Below are 20,803 nucleotides of genomic sequence, written 5' to 3' on the forward strand. Positions count from 1 at the left end.
TGTTTGTGACTGTCCAAGGGCCCTTGGCACAAAGGGTTGCATTTAAAATCTTAAATGCAACTAGACAATCATGCGCAAGTCTTGAATGTGTGCTAATGATTGGTTGATAATTAGGTTGCACGGGTTGAGAAGTCAATGTCAAGGCATGGGATTTCAAACAATATAATTCTGAATACCAAAGGTGATATATAAAGCATTTAATAACCTGGGCTATATAATCAAAATTAATCAAACTACATTTGTTTACCAGACTACAGAGCAGAGAATGACCCCCAAAAATGAGCATTTGGATTGAAGGATTGATGTATTAATCATCTCTTGAACGATATCATTCACAAGAATTCGATTAATCATCCTAAAAAAAAACATTGTTATACTAAGCACACAAAAGAGCTCACAAGGATTTTTTATTCTAAAAAAAAATGCATTTAATTTTGGATAAAATGACTCACAGGAGGATTGAAAGAGGAACATCATGTACAATTACTCTACATCTATCGCTTGTGTTGCCAAGCCATGCACCAATTCAAAGCCATGTTCCTTGGGCAAACATTCTTACACACAGCCATGATGTCATAGGACATTGGCTCCCTTCATAATTAACCTCAAGGTATTCAAAGCCAGCTTCCTTAAATAAGAGCACAAGTACCCCAAAGTACATGAAAATTAGAAAGACAATATCAAAAGGAGATGTTGATGATTTCAGACAATGTTTCATGATCTAACAAACAGTGTGAGATCGGGTGGATAGGGGGGGGGGGGGTGTTGCATGAAGCAATTGTAGGTGAGTTTATTAGCAACTGTTATTGAAATCCTTGCCTCTCATTGGCTAGAGATTATTGATCACTGATCAGTAAAAATCAATGACAAGACACGTTTTAGCCTTGGTCAGCTTCTGAGGCAGGGGCAATACTAGGTAATGTTGATAACAAGAGGGGCTACCAAGCTAGGTGACCTACTCCTCAGTATATTTTTCTGTTCTCAGTGAAAAATAGGGAAATCATATGGCATACTCTCTGCTATACTTTTCCATTCTTTTCTTTCCTTTTATTTCTCTTTCAATTTTTTTTATACAAATTATTATCATTACATTGATTTATTTATGTACATACTTTTTTCATTATGTATTGTATGCCTATTCATCTACAATCTACACATGTTTATATTTATTGATATCGATAATTATTTATTTATTCATATATTGATCAATTTATTTATTCATTCGTTCATTTATTTTTATTATTTATTTACTTACATACTTACTTATTTATTTATTTAATATTTTTATTATCTATAATTATTTTTTGGGGGGTGATATTTTTGTATTCATTTAATAAATGTCCACAACCACGGGGGGGGGGGGGGGGGGGGGGTGTGGGGGGTATAATCTCCCGCCCTTTCTTCCTGGAGCGCCACCTCTATTCTTGAGGCAAACCCCGTGCGTGGCCCATATTCTGAAGCCAAGTTTAACTTAGACCACGGTCTAACTCTGTACTAAAGTTATGGAAGCCAAAATTTTAAAAAAATATGTTAATACTGTATATCTCTTATATCTACTATTCCTTTGCTTTCATAATGAATAAAAATACTTCAGTTATCATTCCAAGACAATTATGAACAATTTGAGAGTCAAATGAGTAAATAAAGTGGATTTGTACTGTTAGGGATTTGTGCCCCAATTGGCTTTCCATAGTTAAACCACAACTTAACACCAGGGTTTAATTTAAACCCGAGTTCAGAATACAGGCCAGTATGTAGACGTCTTTGCAATAATGAGGAGGGGAGAGGGGGGTGACTTTCTCAAGGCTTCTGGTCATGAGTCACCCATCTTGTTTACCAGACAGGAACAGGAATCATTTACTGTGCCAATACTGATTCAAGTTATTAAGGGTAAGAGCCCCCTGGATTGAAAGTAAAACACAAAAGGGGAAATAATCCAGTAAATTTATTCATGGTGAGGGAGTGCTATGACCTCCATACAGAAAAGTGTGAGACCTGATTTGAAACAGAGGATCACTGGGTGATATACAGTACACACATACATGTGCAAAATACATGAATTCCTGTAGAACAAGGAACTTTTTCAAAAATTAAGAAGATGAATACATTTTGACAACTGATAATTAGATCAATTTCAGAGTCATCATTATTGAGAAAAAACAATGATTTATTTGTAATGTTAATTTTGTATTAAGTATTCTGGAGTTCTCCTTGAAGCCAGGTTTTCTTCATAAAGAGCGTTTATGTGGTTAATCTCCTATTCTAGGCAAAGTAAAACTGAAATTATTGGTGGGATGTTCAAACCTTATCTTAAAGTAAAGAAAAAAAAATGAGGACAGGTCAAGAAAAATTATATTTAGAAGAGTTATGATATAATCTGCAAATTTCTTTTGCCTAGAAAGAATTCTTTATAGGAATTAGAAAGTGATTTCATATATTATGAGTCGCCACCACTGTCATAATTATAAAATAAAGCTTTTCTTGATGAGGTGTCCTACGAGTCAATTGGATTTGAAATATAAAGTTTTAACAGCTCAGCAACATTATGCAGGTTAAGTCAACCAAGCTATTCACATTCTCCAAAGTGTTTCATTCCCATATACATTATGTACAAAGATTTGCCACTCTCAACCCAGGAATAAAATGGCATCTGGTAGGATGCAAATGACTTGAATTTGTGATACCTGGGCAAGGAATAAATCTAAGAATTGTTAATTTTTGCACTGCGATTTGCCCTTGAGATCGTGGCATTGGTTATGATGATCATGGGATGAAAATTATGTAATAAAAAGTGTAAATCATTCCATTTTATCTGTATGGAAAAAAAAATTACACACAAGCAGGTATATTCTACAAAATAGATATTACCATTATTTTTACTTACCACTACAAAGAGCATGGTATACACTGCAACAGCTGCATGACCTGATGGGAAGGATCGTCTGGTAGAGGTAATTGAATAAAAGAAACATTGAAAATATTCATTATTTAACAAGAAAGACAAAATAACTTTCTCATCAAAATGATTCATTTTGAAATATGAATGATGTTTTGAATAATGTATACATGTAGCTAATCAAGCCTTCTTCCATTGTCAGACAGAATGTGCACTACTTTTAAGAAAAAAAAAATCCAAAACAGTTCTAATCAGGAACCAAACACATATGAGAAAATAACCCACAGCATGTCTTCATTTGTAATGGTAATAAAATCCCCATCGACTTGGGTGATTTCAAATATGGTGTCCATTTCAATTATGGAGTTTCCATGACAGTATATGCTAACAAGTGTTAATATTTTTGAGAACACGAAGAGAAAAATTGAGTTCCATGCCAGAATTTGGTTTAGAAAATGACACTTGATTATATTGATGACACTTGATTACATTGATGAATGCATAACATCAAATGACGACAATTCCAATACCAGATTTGATTCAAATCGGGTGTTTTGCCTAGGGTTTCTTTTGCCCCAACATCGACATCAGTTTTGAACTTGAAATCACACAATAGAGACTTTGAATGTATTTTTGACAAGAGAAAAATAGCAAGGGGCTTGGTCATTTCACCTGGCTTCAAGCATCCTCTTTGGGTCCTCTGGCATGCAGACATCATCCATGATGTAGATTTGGCGAGGTCCTTCAGAACAGGTAAGGTTGTTGAAGTCCGGCTGGCAGATGTCTAGGAAGTGAGGACGAAGACGCCCGACCACGTTCTTTGTAATGTCAAAGGTCGTCATGGTTACAAGGAGACCAAAAAAGAAGACAGCTGTGTAGCGGATGATCTGGTAGAGTAGAGGAGGGATGACCACGCCGCCGCAGCACCGGTTGTAGGTGTCAGGGGACAGGTAGTCTAGGTCCTGGCGCTTGCGGTAGGCGAAGATGACAATTTCTGTGGTGATCATCTGTAATGAGTGATAAACAGGTGTTTAATCATATCACTGTCCATGTATTAAATTCCAATATTTTTAGGGGAAGGACACTTTTCTATATGGCACATAGATATCTACAATACAGCATGAAAGGAAACATTTTTAAAGGGCACAAAAATATCAAAGAAAGGGGCTTCGAGGTCAATCAACAGGCCATTCAAGATCCTGAAATCTGATGGCCTTGGATTAGAGGTAAAAGAAAGTAGTTGCAGCAAACAATTATTTCATGAGAAGGTCTTTAAAACCAAGGTTAAATGCCACCATAATATCATAGATCTAGTTCTGATACGTTGAAATAAACTTATCTTTGTGAAATCATGAAATCTTAGCTGAATTTTCTGAAAACCATTAATTCTGATGATCCCTAACACAAAAACGCATGTGTGGGACAGTGTATTCATATTTCAGAAAAATACCAGACTTTATAATGGAATTCTGTGCTCATTTTGCTCATTACACATTTTTTCCAGAGCCATTTGGCACAGATTTTTTTGATTTATACATACAAACACATTGGTGGTCATTTTATTGGATTCTGTTCGAACTCATTTAGAGATCGCTACAACAACTAGTATTTATCTTTAATCCATGCCCGACTGTCTTTAGTTGCCAGTGTGAATTAATAATTACCAAAAATATTCAAAATACAAACCTCCCTTCTTTCCTGTAGAAAAGGGATGTTTTTTGCTCAGAAATATAGGCCCACATTCACAAAGATGGTTTTGAAAACCATTGGTTGAACCCATGGTTTAAATGCAGATTTCCTGTATTAATTACACCTACATGTAATTTACTGCATATACTGAAAAGTGTCCAATGCTGATGCATGCTTTTGTCACAGTGCGCCATATTGATGCCTGTAGCGGTAGTTATCCACTATTTTACTCATGAGTCCATTATTTTGAACAGTGGAGTCATGAACAAATTAGCATACTTAACCATGGCAACAGGAGTCAATTTGGCACACTCTGACAAAAGCGCGCATCTGCATTGGACATTTTCAGTATCCATGGTAAATTAAGCATAAGTTATACAGGAAATCTGCATAAACCATGGGTTCAACCGATGGTTTTGAAAACCACTTTTGTGAATTCATGCCATAGAGTTGTATTTGCTTAGAAATGACAAAGAAAGAGCATAATTTCCCACAATAGGAAAACTTGTTCAACTCAGAATTGCTCCTCTAAAATTCTGATATTCAAGGAGGCCTACTACTGTTCTTACCGCACCCATCTTCATTGTCAACTTTATAAACCACATTATTCCAAAGCAAAATAATCAGTGAAGATTTAAAATTCAAACAAATTCAACATTTATAAAGATTTTGATTTCTAATTTTTGACAAAATAGAGAGATTTGAAAGATCACAATGTTAAATTTCTTATAGATGTGGAAGACCATTATTTTAATATCTAGTAGTGTTTCATGAAATATACAATTTCATAGGTCCAATTGGTTTCAACTTTAAGAGTATAGGCCTACCATCCTTTTGAGTTCCAGCAAAAAAAAAACACCTTTAAACAAAATTCTAAAGGCGAATTCTACACACAGTCTGTATTACTAGAAGAACAATTAAACATCTACTATAGATAAACACCTGTAGTCCTTTGGGAGCAAGAGAGCAGATCGGTGGATCATGCACTAACACTACAGGAATATTGACTGAGTGAAAACAGGTCAAATTTCCCAATTTATTTGGCTACTACTAGTATAAATGGGGGTACGATCTCCTCGAAGAAGCTGCTGGATACAAGTAGGTATGGTTTCTTAAGATGTTCCTTACCATGCAGTAGGGGGAATCAAAACAATTTGACACCACTGGACCACTGAAGACAGAGTTAAGAGTAAATTGAGATCAGGAGTACAAAAAAAGTAATGTAGGTCTCTTATTACTTTACATGGAAAGTCAATAAATAGACACTGCTTTGGTAAAATGAATCATCAGTGACCACTGAACACTTGTTCCTTAATATCACAGACCTACATTAAAATACAGATATATAATATGCTAGAGGTTGCAAGTCCATGGCTCATATCAAATCATCTCAAAGTATGAAGAGAGAGATAGAGGGGGAGAGATGTGGAAGGGGAGAAAACAGATGGAAACGTAAATAAAGGAATATAGAGAAAAGTGTGTGTTCGTGTTGAATAATAAATTTGGAAAAGAAGAGTTAAAGAAAGAGAAAGAAGGGGAAGGGGTTATATAGAGATAGATGGGATGGGCGGTGGGAAAGAAAGACAAGAAAGAAGGGAAAAGAACAAGAGTAGACACATACTGTAAAAATAAGATAGGGAATGGGGAGAAAGAACAGGATAAAATAAAGTGCTAATTTAGATTCATGAACACACATAACAAGAATAGCCTGCAGCCGTATCTACTTAAAGGAATCACTTGACAAAATCTTTGGCCCATGGCTCCCTACAAGAAGAGGTCAAGCACTTGCATAACGATGATTCACTCTTTCATTTGATTTGTTTCCTACTATTTTGGTTTCCTTTCAACCCTTACAGCCCCTTCCCCTTCTAATCGCACATCGTAATAGAAAAAAAGTTTCTTTCTTTAAATCAAAAACACTATAATGCCATTTGAAATCATGTTCATTTTACTTTGAAAACCTACAAATTATTCTAGTCATTTAGATCACATGTAGGCCTACTTCTATTAGGGAAATACATGCTTTAAACGAAAGCAGATACATGTAATGCAATGGTGATGAGAGTTGTTATGATGATGATGATGCTAATGAAGTAATGATGATGATGATGCTGATGATGAGTTATGATGATGATGATGGTGGTGGTGGTGAGTATGATGATAGCAATGAATAGAGTTAGAGCTGTTATCAATACCCGCTAAAAAAACACAAACCATGCAAAATCAGAGGGCAAACTAAAAATACTACAAATCAATGACCTTCAAATGAACTGTCACTTCAATAGTGGTTCTGATGAAAGCTACAATGTAATTAAAGAACTAAAAATACTTTCATGAAAATAACATTCCAAAGTTCTTTACAGGATGAAATTAACAGGCAGGCAGGAAATACCAACTAAACTGTGGTAAATTTCACACTGTAATATACATGTACTCTTGTTATTGATTGATAATTGACAAGGACACCTGTTTAAAAAATGACATTGAATACAGACAGATTAACCTCTTGATAACTGATAAATGGTGGTTTTTTTGGAGGGGGAATAAGATTTGAATTTAAATTTTAATCAAAATAAAAAGTGGATAAACAGAAGTTTGTGAACAATTGAAAAGAAAACACTTGAAGATATTTCAAAGACAATTCTACAAGGCATTTCTCTCTGTTTCTTTTTTCTATTTTGATAAATGCCTCCTAAAAGGTATTTTAAATTAGAAAATTCATGTAAAGCCAAGTACAACAGGCAGTAAGCTATCCTGAATCAAACAACCATGAATGAATTACCAATATTTTCAAGTAGAACAAAAATCATTCATATTTGACAATCTAAGAATAAAACTCTGATTCCAAATTGTAATCAACATGTTTATGAGATGCTTTTTGCTATGAGCATCCAATCTAAACTTGCTTCAGACTTTGGATAGCATAGCCGAAGGGGAAGCCCTCTATATTACATATAGAATTTCTTTAATATCACAAAATCCCTATACTTTACCAAACAATCTGTCATTCGAGATGTCTAGCAAGGGGCACTTGAGCTCAAAATCCATCATGTGTCTGTTAATGAATAATGCTCTGGGCAAATAAGCATCAATTACATTGCATTCTATACTTACAACAACAAGATAGAGACCAATTCCCACTGCATAAAGAACAGTTGATGGGACTGTAGAGTCTTTGTACGGGTATGATATTGTCTCATCACTACAGAAGAAGCCCCTTTGAAACACCGGTAGATCAAAGCCAGGCAGACGGAAAAGCAATGCTGGCAGAACCACTGAAAATAAATGGAAAAGTGGAAATGTAATAATACGAGCAGATATGTACATTAAATTGTCCCCCCAAAAATGAATCAGTTGATAAATATACAGTATATCAAGGCATTCTTATACATTAAATTAACTACATGTAATCCGTATACCATAATTATTGTACTATTTATTGTAGAGTTTTCATTATAAAAAATATGACTTAAATAACACACCAACATGACCCTGGTCAGTTTGAATTATTTTGGAGTGTGTACATGTACATGTACAGTACCTTCACCCCCTCCCCTTTCTCTCTCCTTGGCTCATAGGGGATTCTCCATCCTTTGCTCATTCCAAATTGGAAGATCCTTCTTAAAGTGTCCTGCCACCTCTTCCAGAACATCCCCTGCCTACTACTCATCACACTTGACTCACCAGTACACCTGGGAGATAATAATCTCATCATCAAATACCCTAAAATCCTCACTTCATTGAATCGCCATTAGACCATTCCAGACTTGGTGCACGGAATCGGCATGTTGGCCTACCGGTAAAAAGTGCCTGTCACACCCTGGATGTCTAAGCCAGCGTATGCCGACTTACCTATGTACATTTATCTTATTTCTTGATCAAGCATTTTATTTGATATCAAGAATTGCCTTTTGTTGACACAACACAAAATATCGAGAAACTGTTTTGTGTTGTTAACAAAAGGCAATTGTATCAAGGAATATTACTAAAATGAGAAATGGCTTGCCGTACGAAGGTTTAGCAGGTGTGACAGCCACTATAAGGAATACCAATGGATGGCCAATGGTTGATGTAGAACTAATAATTCCCTGGTCGTAATACGACAAATGTAAACAAACATACATGCAGGATTTTCTTAAATTGTAATAGTTTTTATAAAAGAAAGATCATTTCAGAAGACAGAACTGCCTGAAATCAAATTTTTAGATCAAGTGATTTATCAGCTACCCATCATTGCAGAAGATCAAAATTTAGTCAGCCAGGATGACCATTTGTTGTGTTATGTCTGAGATGTGAACAGGTTCTTGTGTTCATGATGAACATCATCTAATAACTCCCTCAATGTGTACCCTGACCCATTTGTTGAATGCACTTTTTATAGACTTCTCAAGGCAAATATTTGGAATATTAGGTACCTGTATTAAAGGTATACCAGTTCACACTGAAATCTTAATACCTATCTTAACATGACATGAGTCATAGAGTACTAGTCCAGGGGAAAACTGAAGCTTTCATATCTACTGAAACCAAGACTCTATGATGAGCTGTTTAAACAATCAAAAGATATAATCCCACTCTATTAACTGTGTACTCTGTAGAATTCCATGTATCATTTTCATACCCGAATACTAATGTCTTGAAAAAAAAATTGTGGTATTTTAAAAAATGAAAAGGGACATATTTCTCTTGGGTGTTATATTAAATGAATGGACATTTTAAATGGGACAGCAATGAACTGAAAGGGGTATCAAGGTGTTAAGTCTGCTACTTCTGATCGATGGATAATCCCTTTCTGCATGGTGTAGATTTCAAACCATAGATATCTGACTCATAAATTGCTTTGATTGAATTATAGACTATTTCTAGCCAATCTCTAATATTGACCCTCTCATCTGGGCCCGGGTGACTGTACAGTACATGTACATGTATTTTACTCGAGGAGTATTCTGGGTGGCAGAGGAATGGAAGTTGATATTCATCTCCACAAAGTTCATAATTTCTAAATGACTTCTTGGTTCTTAAACGGAATGAATGGTAAATCCAGACTAGATTATGATTTTTTTGAACAAATGTGCCTGATAAAAAAATATACTTTCACTGTAAAGCTTATTTGAAATAAAAAAAAATCGTCATGAAATGAATCACACTAATAAAAATACTCCAGTTCTCATTTTGAGAATATTTCACTTTGAATTTAAAAAGGTCATCCCCTTTTGGTTCAAATATTTTCTCATTAACACACAACTTTTATGTAAACTATCTAAAGTCAGGAATAAATCAGAAGAAAGAATAAAAATGAAGTCTGTTCTGCATTTAGTTCGGGATCCATGCAATATGAACATGTACAGTATGTCACTAAAGGCTGGATACAATATGATGTACCGGTATACAATTGTATGTGATGTAATTGAGTGGAACATTCGGTTCATTAACTTCAACTCCATGGGGGAAATGCATTCTGATTGGCTCAATTTGAAGTACTTAATAATATAAGTCATACACAATAAGATTTAAAAAAAGGGCTGATATTTCCTTCCTTGTGAGGATCGAATTTCCAATATAATTTCCCATAATTACTCAGTGAATGCAAACATCAATGATTCATATCATGTTCTGATTAGAAAAGGGAAGAGATTCTTTTTGTGTGTGCAAGAGTATTTTAGAAGAGAGAGAGAGCACAAGAGAAAGAGGTAGATACATGTAGAAGGAAAGAGGGAGAGAGACAGAAAGAGAGATAGAGGTACAGATATCAGCACAGATACATGTGGCTTAAAATATAAACTAAGTTCACATCTAAGTATGATTGGTTTTTACATATGTACAATGTACATGTAGGTCCTGTACGCAGAAGAGACCTTCATATTTGCAGCTTGAGCTATTATGGCTGCAAATCTCCATGTAAAAGTAACACTTTGCATGCTGAATGAGGTGAAATGAGGAGGAAACAGTTGTATTCTGCTCTTTCACAGTCCAATGTATTGTAAAAGTCTAAGTATAAATAAAACAAACCACCATGTTGTGATAATATTGTTACACTCAAACTAAAGGGTTAATATTAATGTAAGAATTTCCAATGAAATAATCAATTTATTGAACCTGAAAAAAGTGCCAAAGTACATATTGAATCAAAAATAAATTCTCTAAACCAAAGTTACATACATGTACATGTACGTGCATCAAGAAATACACCAGGGCTGCTTTCGGAAAACAAAAATAAACAGAGGTGAAGAGAACATTAAAAAGCACAATGGCTTGATGTACTGTAATTGAAAGCACTGAAAACCTCTTACTGAGTTAACACCCCTCCTCTTGGCTGTAATCTTGTTAAAAGCATGTACATCCTCACTTTAAATTGGATTATACCATCAGTGTTCTATTTCATGAAGTGGGATAATGAGAGCACTGGGGCAACAACCTATTGGGCTTCGGCTTAATATTGTAGACAGTACACCGGTATAAGAGGGCATCATCTTTCCTTTATGACTGCTTCAGTAAACCATGGACATATTATGAGTAAACAAAGAAATGCCATGAAATAGTGAAATTACTGCGCCCCCCATGCACTACAAAAATTGTCCTCCCTGAATATTAAACTGCAAGGAATGGGGTTTTATTATTACTGTATTTCTATTTTCACCTACAAACTATATGGACCTGTCACATCTTTCACAGCTATCACAAGCAAACCAAGATGTGCCTGACACACAGGTAACATATTTTTAAATACACGCAAGTATGCGCAAAAGAGCACACAAAGCTTGCCGACATCATAGTCTGCTGGAGAAATTATGTTGCCCGATCACTGGAAAATCCCTGGATGAAACATTCCCAAGTAGATTGCATGGAAAGTTGTTACAGGGTCTTCATACATTTAATGCATAAAATTACTAAAAATATCTGACATGTAATGTTTATCAATTTACCTTTCCTCTAAGTACAGTTAGTACACACAGCCGAGTTTGGAGAGCCTGCAATATTTCTATTTTCATCTGCATATGGGCATTTTCAATGACTCATTATACAGTGTCAATTATCTTGTGAGCATAAGCCATGCAGAAAATTGACCAATCAGTCATAACTGAGACATTATGGCTGTTGTTTCAAGAGTCTCTACTAAAGCCTAATATTCTAGGCTCATTGGTGCATTTCCTGGACTTTAATCCATGAAGCTATTATCCTCTGCCTATACACATGGTGTTCACACATTTTGCAGTTGAAAGAGAATCGATACTCCCTATTATAAATTCACTCTCAAATAGTCCAAATTTGAAAAGTTATACCCCAAAGAAAAATTTTACACTGCCTTGTGAAGTATAAATGAAGTTACAGCTTTTCATAATGGTAAGTCAGTGCAGTGCCTGCTCTTGAGAAACACCCCCCCCCCCGGGCCCCATTATGAATTCAAATATGAAATTGAATGCCAAAAATGCAGTTTGAGTCCTCAGGATTTGTTCTAACTTTCTTTTTCTCCTTTTATTCTAAACTGCCTTTTTTTTGCACCCCCTGAAAGTGACACCCAGTGCATACATGTATCCCACTGCCCCCTAGAAATTCCACTCACTTTGAATTATATACATACATGTGTTATTACACTGTAACACATGTGTTTAAAAGTGCATTTGAACTTTCAATTTATTTTCTGTTCATTGTTTAAAGAAGTGAAGGAGAATAACTCATAAATATTGCAAAATGCTTGTAAGGTCTAATTCTGAAAAGGAATTCATAGTTTCGGTGTTGCAACTCCAACATGAGGGATTATCTCATAATAAGCATGCGTTTGTGTAAAATATGGTATGACATCATGGTTTCCATGGCGATGAGAGGTTCTCTCATAATGCAAAACAATTTATACAAGTTATAACCTTGAAAGCTGTATGAGTGAGTAGGCATTAGGAACATTACCCTCATTATTCTCATCACCATACATATGTACATGTTCATCTTCATTAGACAGATGGTAGACCGATTCCATCAAGATTCTAACAACAGCCTATAATGACAGTGATGCGACATTTGCTACAAGGACACTTGCTCCCATCCTCCAGGTTTCATCATTTTCATCAAAGAATGACTTGAAGGCCTAGGGATCTCTCTTAATTATAAAGGAGAAGGATGATGCGTCTTTAAAGGGATACTCCGGGCTGAAGATATTTATGTCTAAATAAACAGAGTAAAATTCACAGAGCAAAATGCTGAAAATTTCATCAAAGTCGGATAACAAATAACAAAGTTATTGAATTTTAAAGATTTGCATGATTCCGGTGAAACAGTTCTAGGTATGTCTTCATTAGGTGGGAGGATGATGTCACATCCCCACTTTCCTTTTTCTTACGTATGTTATTACAAGAAATCATTATTGTTCATTTTTTCATAAATGTGTATAAAATGGTGTGTCTCCATTATTATGAAATAAGTTGCAGCAAGAAATAACTAATGCACTTAATCAGTTGTCAATCTAATAGTTCTTGGTAGAAAAATGTTGAATAAACCTAATTTCATGTAATAAAATACAAAAGAATAAAAAGACATGCCTAGAACTGTTTCACATGAATATTAATGCAAATCTTTAAAATTCAATATCTTTGTTACTTGTTATCTGATTTTGATAAAAATTTCAGCTTTTTGCTCTGTGAATTTTACTCCATTTATTGAGATATAAATATCTTCAGCCTGGAGCATCCCTTTAAGGGGGAGGGGTTCTGATAGCAATACAATAACATGTACACATTAATTGCACATGTTATCAGAGCTTTAATGACAATGATGGGGCATTTGCTGAATGTGAAAATACATACACTTCCAACCATATCTTAATCACTACAATCAACTGCTTGGCTACTTGATCAGGTGGTCCTAAAATGGTGCACAGTGTAAAGGATTGACATAAAACATAAAGGATTTTAATTATAAGACCATGGCATGGGACAAAACAATAAAACTCATATCTGGCCATGATTGGTGAAATAATCTGTTATCCTTTCTATAGTGCATGCAGGTTTCTTATTAAGTGCAATCACAACCTTGGACATGATGACTTCATTAAACTACAATTAATGAAAACTAAAATTCATGAAACTACAATTTTATCCACTTTAAAACAACTTGAATATTAAACAAACTAAAGTCCACATTCATATTCACATTCATTACTCTTACAGGTGATGACTGGGGGTTCAGTTTCACAGTGGGTATGCATGTATTTTGTTAAAAAGGAGGATTTTTCCTGTTTTTGATGCATTCATGCAAAATTCCATATAAGGGCACACTCAAGCATTTGATTTTTAAAAAATGAGAGAAGAACCGAACGCCCATCCAATTTTTGCCAGACAAAGAAAGCCCACAAATATGATTAGAATAGCCAATTATCCTCCACAATGAGTCATCATACTTTGTACTTCCATAGTACTACTGTATCTCCTGGAGTAGAATTCAGTTGAATCACTACTACTTGATTATTTATAGCGAGGCTTAGACACCATGTCACTCTGCAGCAGTGTGTCATAAATTAATTTGTTTATTCAATTTCCACTGATCAAGTGAAATGGGTGTTTAGAACTTAAGTGAGCATTTTGAGGTCTTTTTAATGAATATTGGGCAATTCATGAAGTACAAAATGGGAGTGGATATTGAATGAATTCATCAAGGTCAGGGGAGGTACATTGTAAATGACAATGATGAATAAAGTAGAACACAAATAACCGATGAAGTACAGTATACATGTACTAAATACTCAATATTGACCCCTTTTTTTTGGGGGGGGGGGCAAGTGTGTAAGTTTACATACATGTACACCTTTTATTCAAACTCTACTTACTGACAAATGGCCTAATTCGCTTCACTCTATTACATGCATATATGGTCCATAATCTATCTACATGTATGGCATCATCCAAAATCAGAAAACTATTTTTAAAGTACACCCCAGTGACTCTACTAAAGACCTTACGGCTTAGGCCTACATGTACATATACTGTTCTTGAAGGTCTTAAAAGTCATTTTTTAAAGTATATAAATTATATATGGATAGAATTTCCATCAAACCCATCCTCCAGGTCAATTTTCAAAGGGGAAGTTCACTCTAAAATAAAGTCCAGTGCAGAACATGAAAGAATTAAAGTTAGGCAAACTCTACCAAAGGAAAAATATAGTTAAAGTATTTATTTGTGATCTCACATATGGGCAACTGTACAATTCCTTTTCTCTTTAAAGGCTGAAAAATTCTCAGACATTTCACAATGTTATCACAAAAAAAAATATTATATTTTCAGTCAACATGAACCATGAAAAATAGGATAAATTATTGGAAAATGTAGCAGCTGCTTCCATCACAAAATTATAATTTAAAAAATTCACAACTCTGTTTCTTTGATTTCCTTCCATCTTTGATTAATATTTTTCTCTAATGTTTTGTTTTTATCAAATTAAAAGCCTGACTAAATATCTGGGTGGATTCCCCCTTTAAACAGAGTCAAATTATAAAATAAGGAAATATTTTACTTCAAACGTCTGAGATCAATTACTAGTAGGAGCTAGACAAATAACACTGCAATTTGGTTGTTGCTATAGAACCAGGAAGGCAATATTGCAAATTATGTACACTGCATCCTGTGTCAACTTCAGTTTTAATATGTCTGACTTTTGCCTGACAATAAAAGATGATGTGTGGCAACTGGCAAGTAGGGCATAATTATTACAACATATCTAGATTTATCTCTTTCTTCCACATTTACAATGATTGTAAGCAACATGGACACTGAGTATGTTTGTGTACTTTGTAATTCAAAATGAATTCATGCCTGACTGTGTATACATTATGCAAGACTAATTTGGGATGAAAATATTGACTATACTGGGAATCTTTGCCAGGAAATACACTGCATTTTGCATTGATGTACACAGGGCAATGATCAAAGTTACAGTATGTTAATTTCACTATATTCAAACTGTACTGAATATTCCTCCAGCGACTGTCAACAGTTTTCAAGAAAATTATCCTGATTTACTTCTTTAATCAGGGAAATTACAGAAAAAAAGTAATTTTGTATTTTGGTTTTAAATGTATAAATGTATAGAACTAGTACTGGGTTTTGGGTGAATGGGTATCAATCCATAGTTTTAGCTTTTTGAAAATGAAATTTGTTCTTTAAACATAAACAAATGCAAGTCTCAAAGTCAAATTTTAAAGCTTAAAATTCTTGATATTGCTAATTTTGTCCAGATGTACATGAACTACTTGGATCTATCATACAAATTACATGTAGGTTAACTTGAAATTTAATTCAATTCAATTTAAAAATGGTTTATTAAAACATAGCTCGCAGCCAAAGGCTGAAGAAAAACATATGTACATGTAGAATTAAAAATAACAAAATGTTCATTAAAGTGAGATCGTATGAGAGGAAATAATTACTTCTTATACATGCAATGCAAGGAGATAAATTGGTGAAAATGAAAATCATAAATTGTATTTAATGTTTTAAATATAAAGTACACAACATGTACATATGAATGGAAAGTATAAAGTAAATAGAAACGGGAAGATGGGGAACTGGATAGAAATGGGCATAGGGAGACAAACAGAGAAAAGATAGTAAAGGAAAAGGATAATTACATGTAAAGGACAAGTCCACCCCAACAAAATGTTGATTTGAATAAAAAGAGAAAAATCCAACAATCATAACACTGAAGATTTCATCAAAATCAGATGTAAATTAAGATAGTTATGACATTTTATAGTTTTGCTTAATTTCACAAAACAGTTATACATGTATGCACATCCTGGTCAGTATGATAATAATAATAATTGTAAATTTATATTGTGCAATTTCTATTTGGATATACTCAACTGCGCATTACAATACATAACAGATAAGCAGAAAAGCAATTATTAACAGGATACGCAAACATATTAGAAGTAAATTTATGTTCGCTAAATTAATCGAAGAAAAATAAGTAAAGATTAATTATTTCTCCAAATACATAACAAAAAAGTGACTTATTTATTAAAAACTCTCTTGAAAGAGGTGGGATTTCAGTTTAGTTTTAAATAAGTTGACAGAGGATGCATTTCTTATTGAGGAAGGGAGACTATGCAAATGAGGCGACTGATGACATCATCCACTCACTATTTCTCTTGTACTTTATTTATAACATATGAAATAATCTAATTTTCTCCTCATTGTCAAGTGAAACAACAATTAATTCGTCACTGAAAATGTGAAATTAGCATTGTATATGGTTCAGTCAAGTTGGTCCTTATTGTAAAATCTTTGAAAAATGAAATATTGTATTATACGGTAATTCAAACAATATAAAACAAAAGAAATAGTGAGTGAAGGACATCATCTACTGTCTCATTTCCATCACTGAGTTGTGCATATCACTGTTTTGTGAAAAATAAGCGAAACTTTAAAATGTCATAACTTTCTTACTTTACATCCGATTTTGATGAAATTTTCAGCGTTGTGCTAGTTTGATTTTTCTCTATTTATTCAAATCAGCATTTTCTGGGGTGGACTTGACCTTGACCTTGATATACATGTAGGTGGAAAGTAAATACAGCGGATTGGGCCAGAAAGATAAAGAAAGTAGTGGCAAACTCAAAGAAAAAAAAACAGCTAACAAACAAACAAAAGCATGCATGTATGACAACAAATTAAGTAGAGAGTAGACCGAGTGGGGAATTACGATACAATGATGACTATCCTAGCAAATAAAACACTACATGTATATCCATACTATCATCGGGAGGGGGGGTATCAACAAATTCATCTAGTTCTCATTTTGTAAGTCTGAAGTAAGAATTAAGGGGGGTGACTATTTACGTATCGGCCAGTTTTGCATTTGAATTGGTTGTACTTGGGGATTTTCCTTTAGTTCCGTCAATACACTGTACATGTACCATTTGCTGACACGTATCATTATCATGGATTTATACTAGGCCTAGATTTTGGAGAGGGAAATAAATGTTCCAAGCACTCTACATGTAGAAAAGACCCAGAGTCCCAGACTGGACTCAAAAGTGAAATTAACAAACCATGTAACAAAATAAATACTTAGCAATGTCATCAGCAATGTGGAAGCGCCGTGGTGTAGCGGTTCTGACTCTCGCCTTGTAATCAGAGGGTCGTGTGTTCGAATCCTACCATGGTCTAGCATCCTTTGGCAAGGCGTCAATCCACACTTTGCCACCCTCACCCAGGTGCTAATTGGGTACCGGTAGGAAACAACCGTCATTGTGGTTGGTTTAGCAAGTGTGCGCCTAACAGGCTGCTTGAAATGCTATGAATCCAGTGACCGGGTAATAATAATTGTGAAGCGCTTTGAGCAGTCGTAGATTGATAAAGCGCTATATAAATTCCAATTATTATTATTATTATCAGCATGGATGAAATAAATGGTAGTGAATGGACTGGTGACTTATTTCATAATACTGTTCTTGGCGAGACTCTCATACTCCCGACTGGGGGACACCTGCAAGAGTGGTTTTTGCTCTGTCAACTGAGTCTTTCAAGAGCCACAGAACCACTCCACTCACCCTCCCCTCCGTTAATAGCTCTTAAGTTGAGATGAATCTTTTTACTTTCACTATAGTTAAGTTCAGGGGCACATCCAGGATTTTCCAAAGGGGGGGCACATTTTCCCGAGGAAAAATTTGACAAGCAAAAAAAAAAAAAAAAATGTTTTGAACCAAATATTACTTAAGGATTTGACAAGCAAAAAAAAAGGGGAAAAAAATGTCTTCACTCTCAAAAGGGGGGGGGCACATTTCTTTTTTGTTTTAACCTATTTATTCGGTCTACAGTCTAATAAATATTTTAATATGACTCGCTGGGCCTAGCACTTATGATGAAGCCCTCTTCCCGGTGGTAAACCAGATGTAGGGGTGTAACGTTACTCGTTAGACATAGCAGTTAGCTGGCAGTGCATTATTATTTACAGCACGATTGGATAGCTGCATTTCAGCGGATAATGTAGTTTGACTCACGGGCGGCACACGGCAAACATACACGTCAGTTTTCGGTGACCCGACTGGAAGCAAATCTGACAAATACATTGCATTTTTCTTACCTAGTGCTATTGCCAATGTATCCAGGAATATGAAGCCACATTTGGCTACTCCTCCATTCGTCCCTGCCATTGTAAAAAAATTATAAATTTCGGTTATTTAGCAGTTTAGTCCTGTTATTTCTCCCACTGCACTGCCAAGTTCTTCCGACAATCTGATGACGAATCGAGTCGACTATACTAGTCAGCTATGTGTGGTTTTCTATGCGCGGACGACCGCCACCCGCTGCAGACTGCATTGGGAAAGCAGGCTTGTGTATTAATGACGTAATGCTAAAAATAGAATCTTGAAATACCCCCACTGTGGATGGATTTAGCCCGGGGTATAAATGAAGATGATGATGAAGATGATTGATGATGATGAAAATGATGATGATGACGATGATGATGACGACGACGATGAAGATGATGGTGATGATGAATGATGATGATGATGATGACGAGAAACATTAATAAAGCGTTTAATACACAATGCTTCTATGCGGTATATAAGTAAACAAATAAGTTGAATAATAATCTTGGGTAACGAATTACAAACCAACATAAAGGTAAGCCTACACCAGGGGCGTAGACAACGGGGGGGATGAGGGGGATGGCATGTACAATCATCCCCCCCCCCCCCAGGTTTTGGGGAATGATATTTGGTTACTTAATAAGTCATAATGATGATAATAATAGTAATAATAATAATGATAACAATTATAATATTAATAATAATTATGATGATGATAATAATAATCCTCATCATTATTGTAATTGTGTTTATTGTTATTAGCCGTTATGGTTCCGATTTCTTCACAAACTTACAAAGCAGTATTGTTACTCCATGGATCATAGTGATACTGTTTATGTTTTTTGTATCTGTATGTTAATGAGCCGCCAGCCAATATCCATCTTTGGATACTATGCCTGTTTCTTTGAGGTAAAAAAAAAGCATAGTATGTACGTATTCATTATGCTTTATAATGAACAGACATATTGTTATGTATTTGTTGTTTATGTGTTCTATTCACAAATGGCCACAGAGGCTGTTTTCATTCATAACCACATTCCCATATCAAGACAACAAAGACTATACCTGCGTGTACACAGTTGACATTGGTTTTTTTTTCTGAAGAGGTGTAACAGCAAAATTCACAGAGATAAATAAATACGTAGTGTGGTTCAATATGCAATACTATGTGTCAGTCCATTCTGTATTCGTATGCCACGGTGTGTAGATCTTGTCGATGTATGTCTGTCCATTCAAGGCGTAGTATGTGTGTGGTGCGCGCACCCGTGTGTGTGTGTGTGTGTGAGGGTGTGTGTGTGCGTGCGCGCTTGTGTGTGTTATTTTACCTCATTAAGTATGCATCAGATTGCACGATTTCAAGTTCAAAATTGCAAAAGCTCCCTACCGTGGGAGGGGGGACACCCCCCTCCCACACCCTCCCCCCGCTCGGTCGCTTCGCTCCCTCGCTCGGGCGCTTCGCGCCCTCATTAGCGTTGGCAGCCCAGTCATCCCCCCCAGGTGTACGAACCTGTCTACGCCACTGGCCTACACAAAGTAACCAAACCGAGATTATGATATGCAAAATAGAAAACTACTGAGAATTATATTTGAATGGAGGGTTATCTAATAAAAACAAGGAATAATCTAACAAAAAAATCACTATGATTATGATTAAAGAGGTAGGATTTCAATCTAGTCTTATCAATGGAAAGTATTGGTGAATTGTATAGACAGTGATTGGTGTTGTTGTTGTTGTTGTCGATGATGCTGATGATGATGATAGTGGTGATGATTATGATGATGACGATTGATGAAAATGATGATGTTGATGACGACGCTGATTGGTGTCGATGTTCATGCTAATTTTTTTGTATGAAGTAGTTTTTCTTTGACAACAACTTCAATTCATATACATACTAAAATACGTAAAACTAATAAAAATCTCATCTTTGCAAACTTATTACCTTGACAACTCACAAATTTAACACCATACATTTTTTCTTAAGTGTTACAATAAACCACAATTTCAGACATCTTCCAATCCATAATTATAAATGATATTGATGAACTCAACATACTCTTTTTTTTTTCGAGTGTCCAAATGCACAAAAACAAAATCATTATTAAAACCCAAACAAGTTGAAGCCATTAGCAATTTT

The 20,803-nt window shown here is 35.1% G+C and overlaps 1 protein-coding gene across 1 annotated transcript; it reads right to left on the reverse strand.

The window, feature by feature from the left end:
• Positions 1–1,720: 1,720 nt before the first annotated feature.
• LOC129282982 (phospholipid phosphatase 3-like) lies at positions 1,721–18,725 on the reverse strand. Its single transcript, XM_064095563.1, has 5 exons — positions 18,656–18,725; positions 7,700–7,860; positions 3,569–3,903; positions 2,885–2,942; positions 1,721–1,901 (listed from the first exon to the last, which is right to left on the reverse strand). Exons 1-5 carry the CDS (start codon positions 18,723–18,725, stop codon positions 1,854–1,856), a joined length of 672 nt encoding a protein of 223 aa, XP_063951633.1. The 3' UTR covers positions 1,721–1,853.
• Positions 18,726–20,803: the final 2,078 nt, after the last annotated feature.

Source organism: Lytechinus pictus, chromosome 2, assembly GCF_037042905.1.
Source record: "Lytechinus pictus isolate F3 Inbred chromosome 2, Lp3.0, whole genome shotgun sequence".
Taxonomy (NCBI): Eukaryota; Metazoa; Echinodermata; class Echinoidea; order Temnopleuroida; family Toxopneustidae; genus Lytechinus; species Lytechinus pictus.

What these genes read in the sequence shown, in the direction of transcription:
- LOC129282982 (XM_064095563.1), bottom strand. Translation starts at nt 18,725, where the DNA reads ATGGCAGGGACGAATGGAGGAGTAGCCAAATGTGGCTTCATATTCCTG. An exon ending in TTGGTCTCTATCTTGTTGTT is followed by an intron (nt 3,904 to 7,699) that starts GTAAGTATAGAA and finishes CACTCATTACAG; the next exon opens with ATGATCACCACAGAAATTGT. An exon ending in AAGAGGATGCTTGAAGCCAG is followed by an intron (nt 2,943 to 3,568) that starts GTGAAATGACCA and finishes TACCTCTACCAG; the next exon opens with ACGATCCTTCCCATCAGGTC.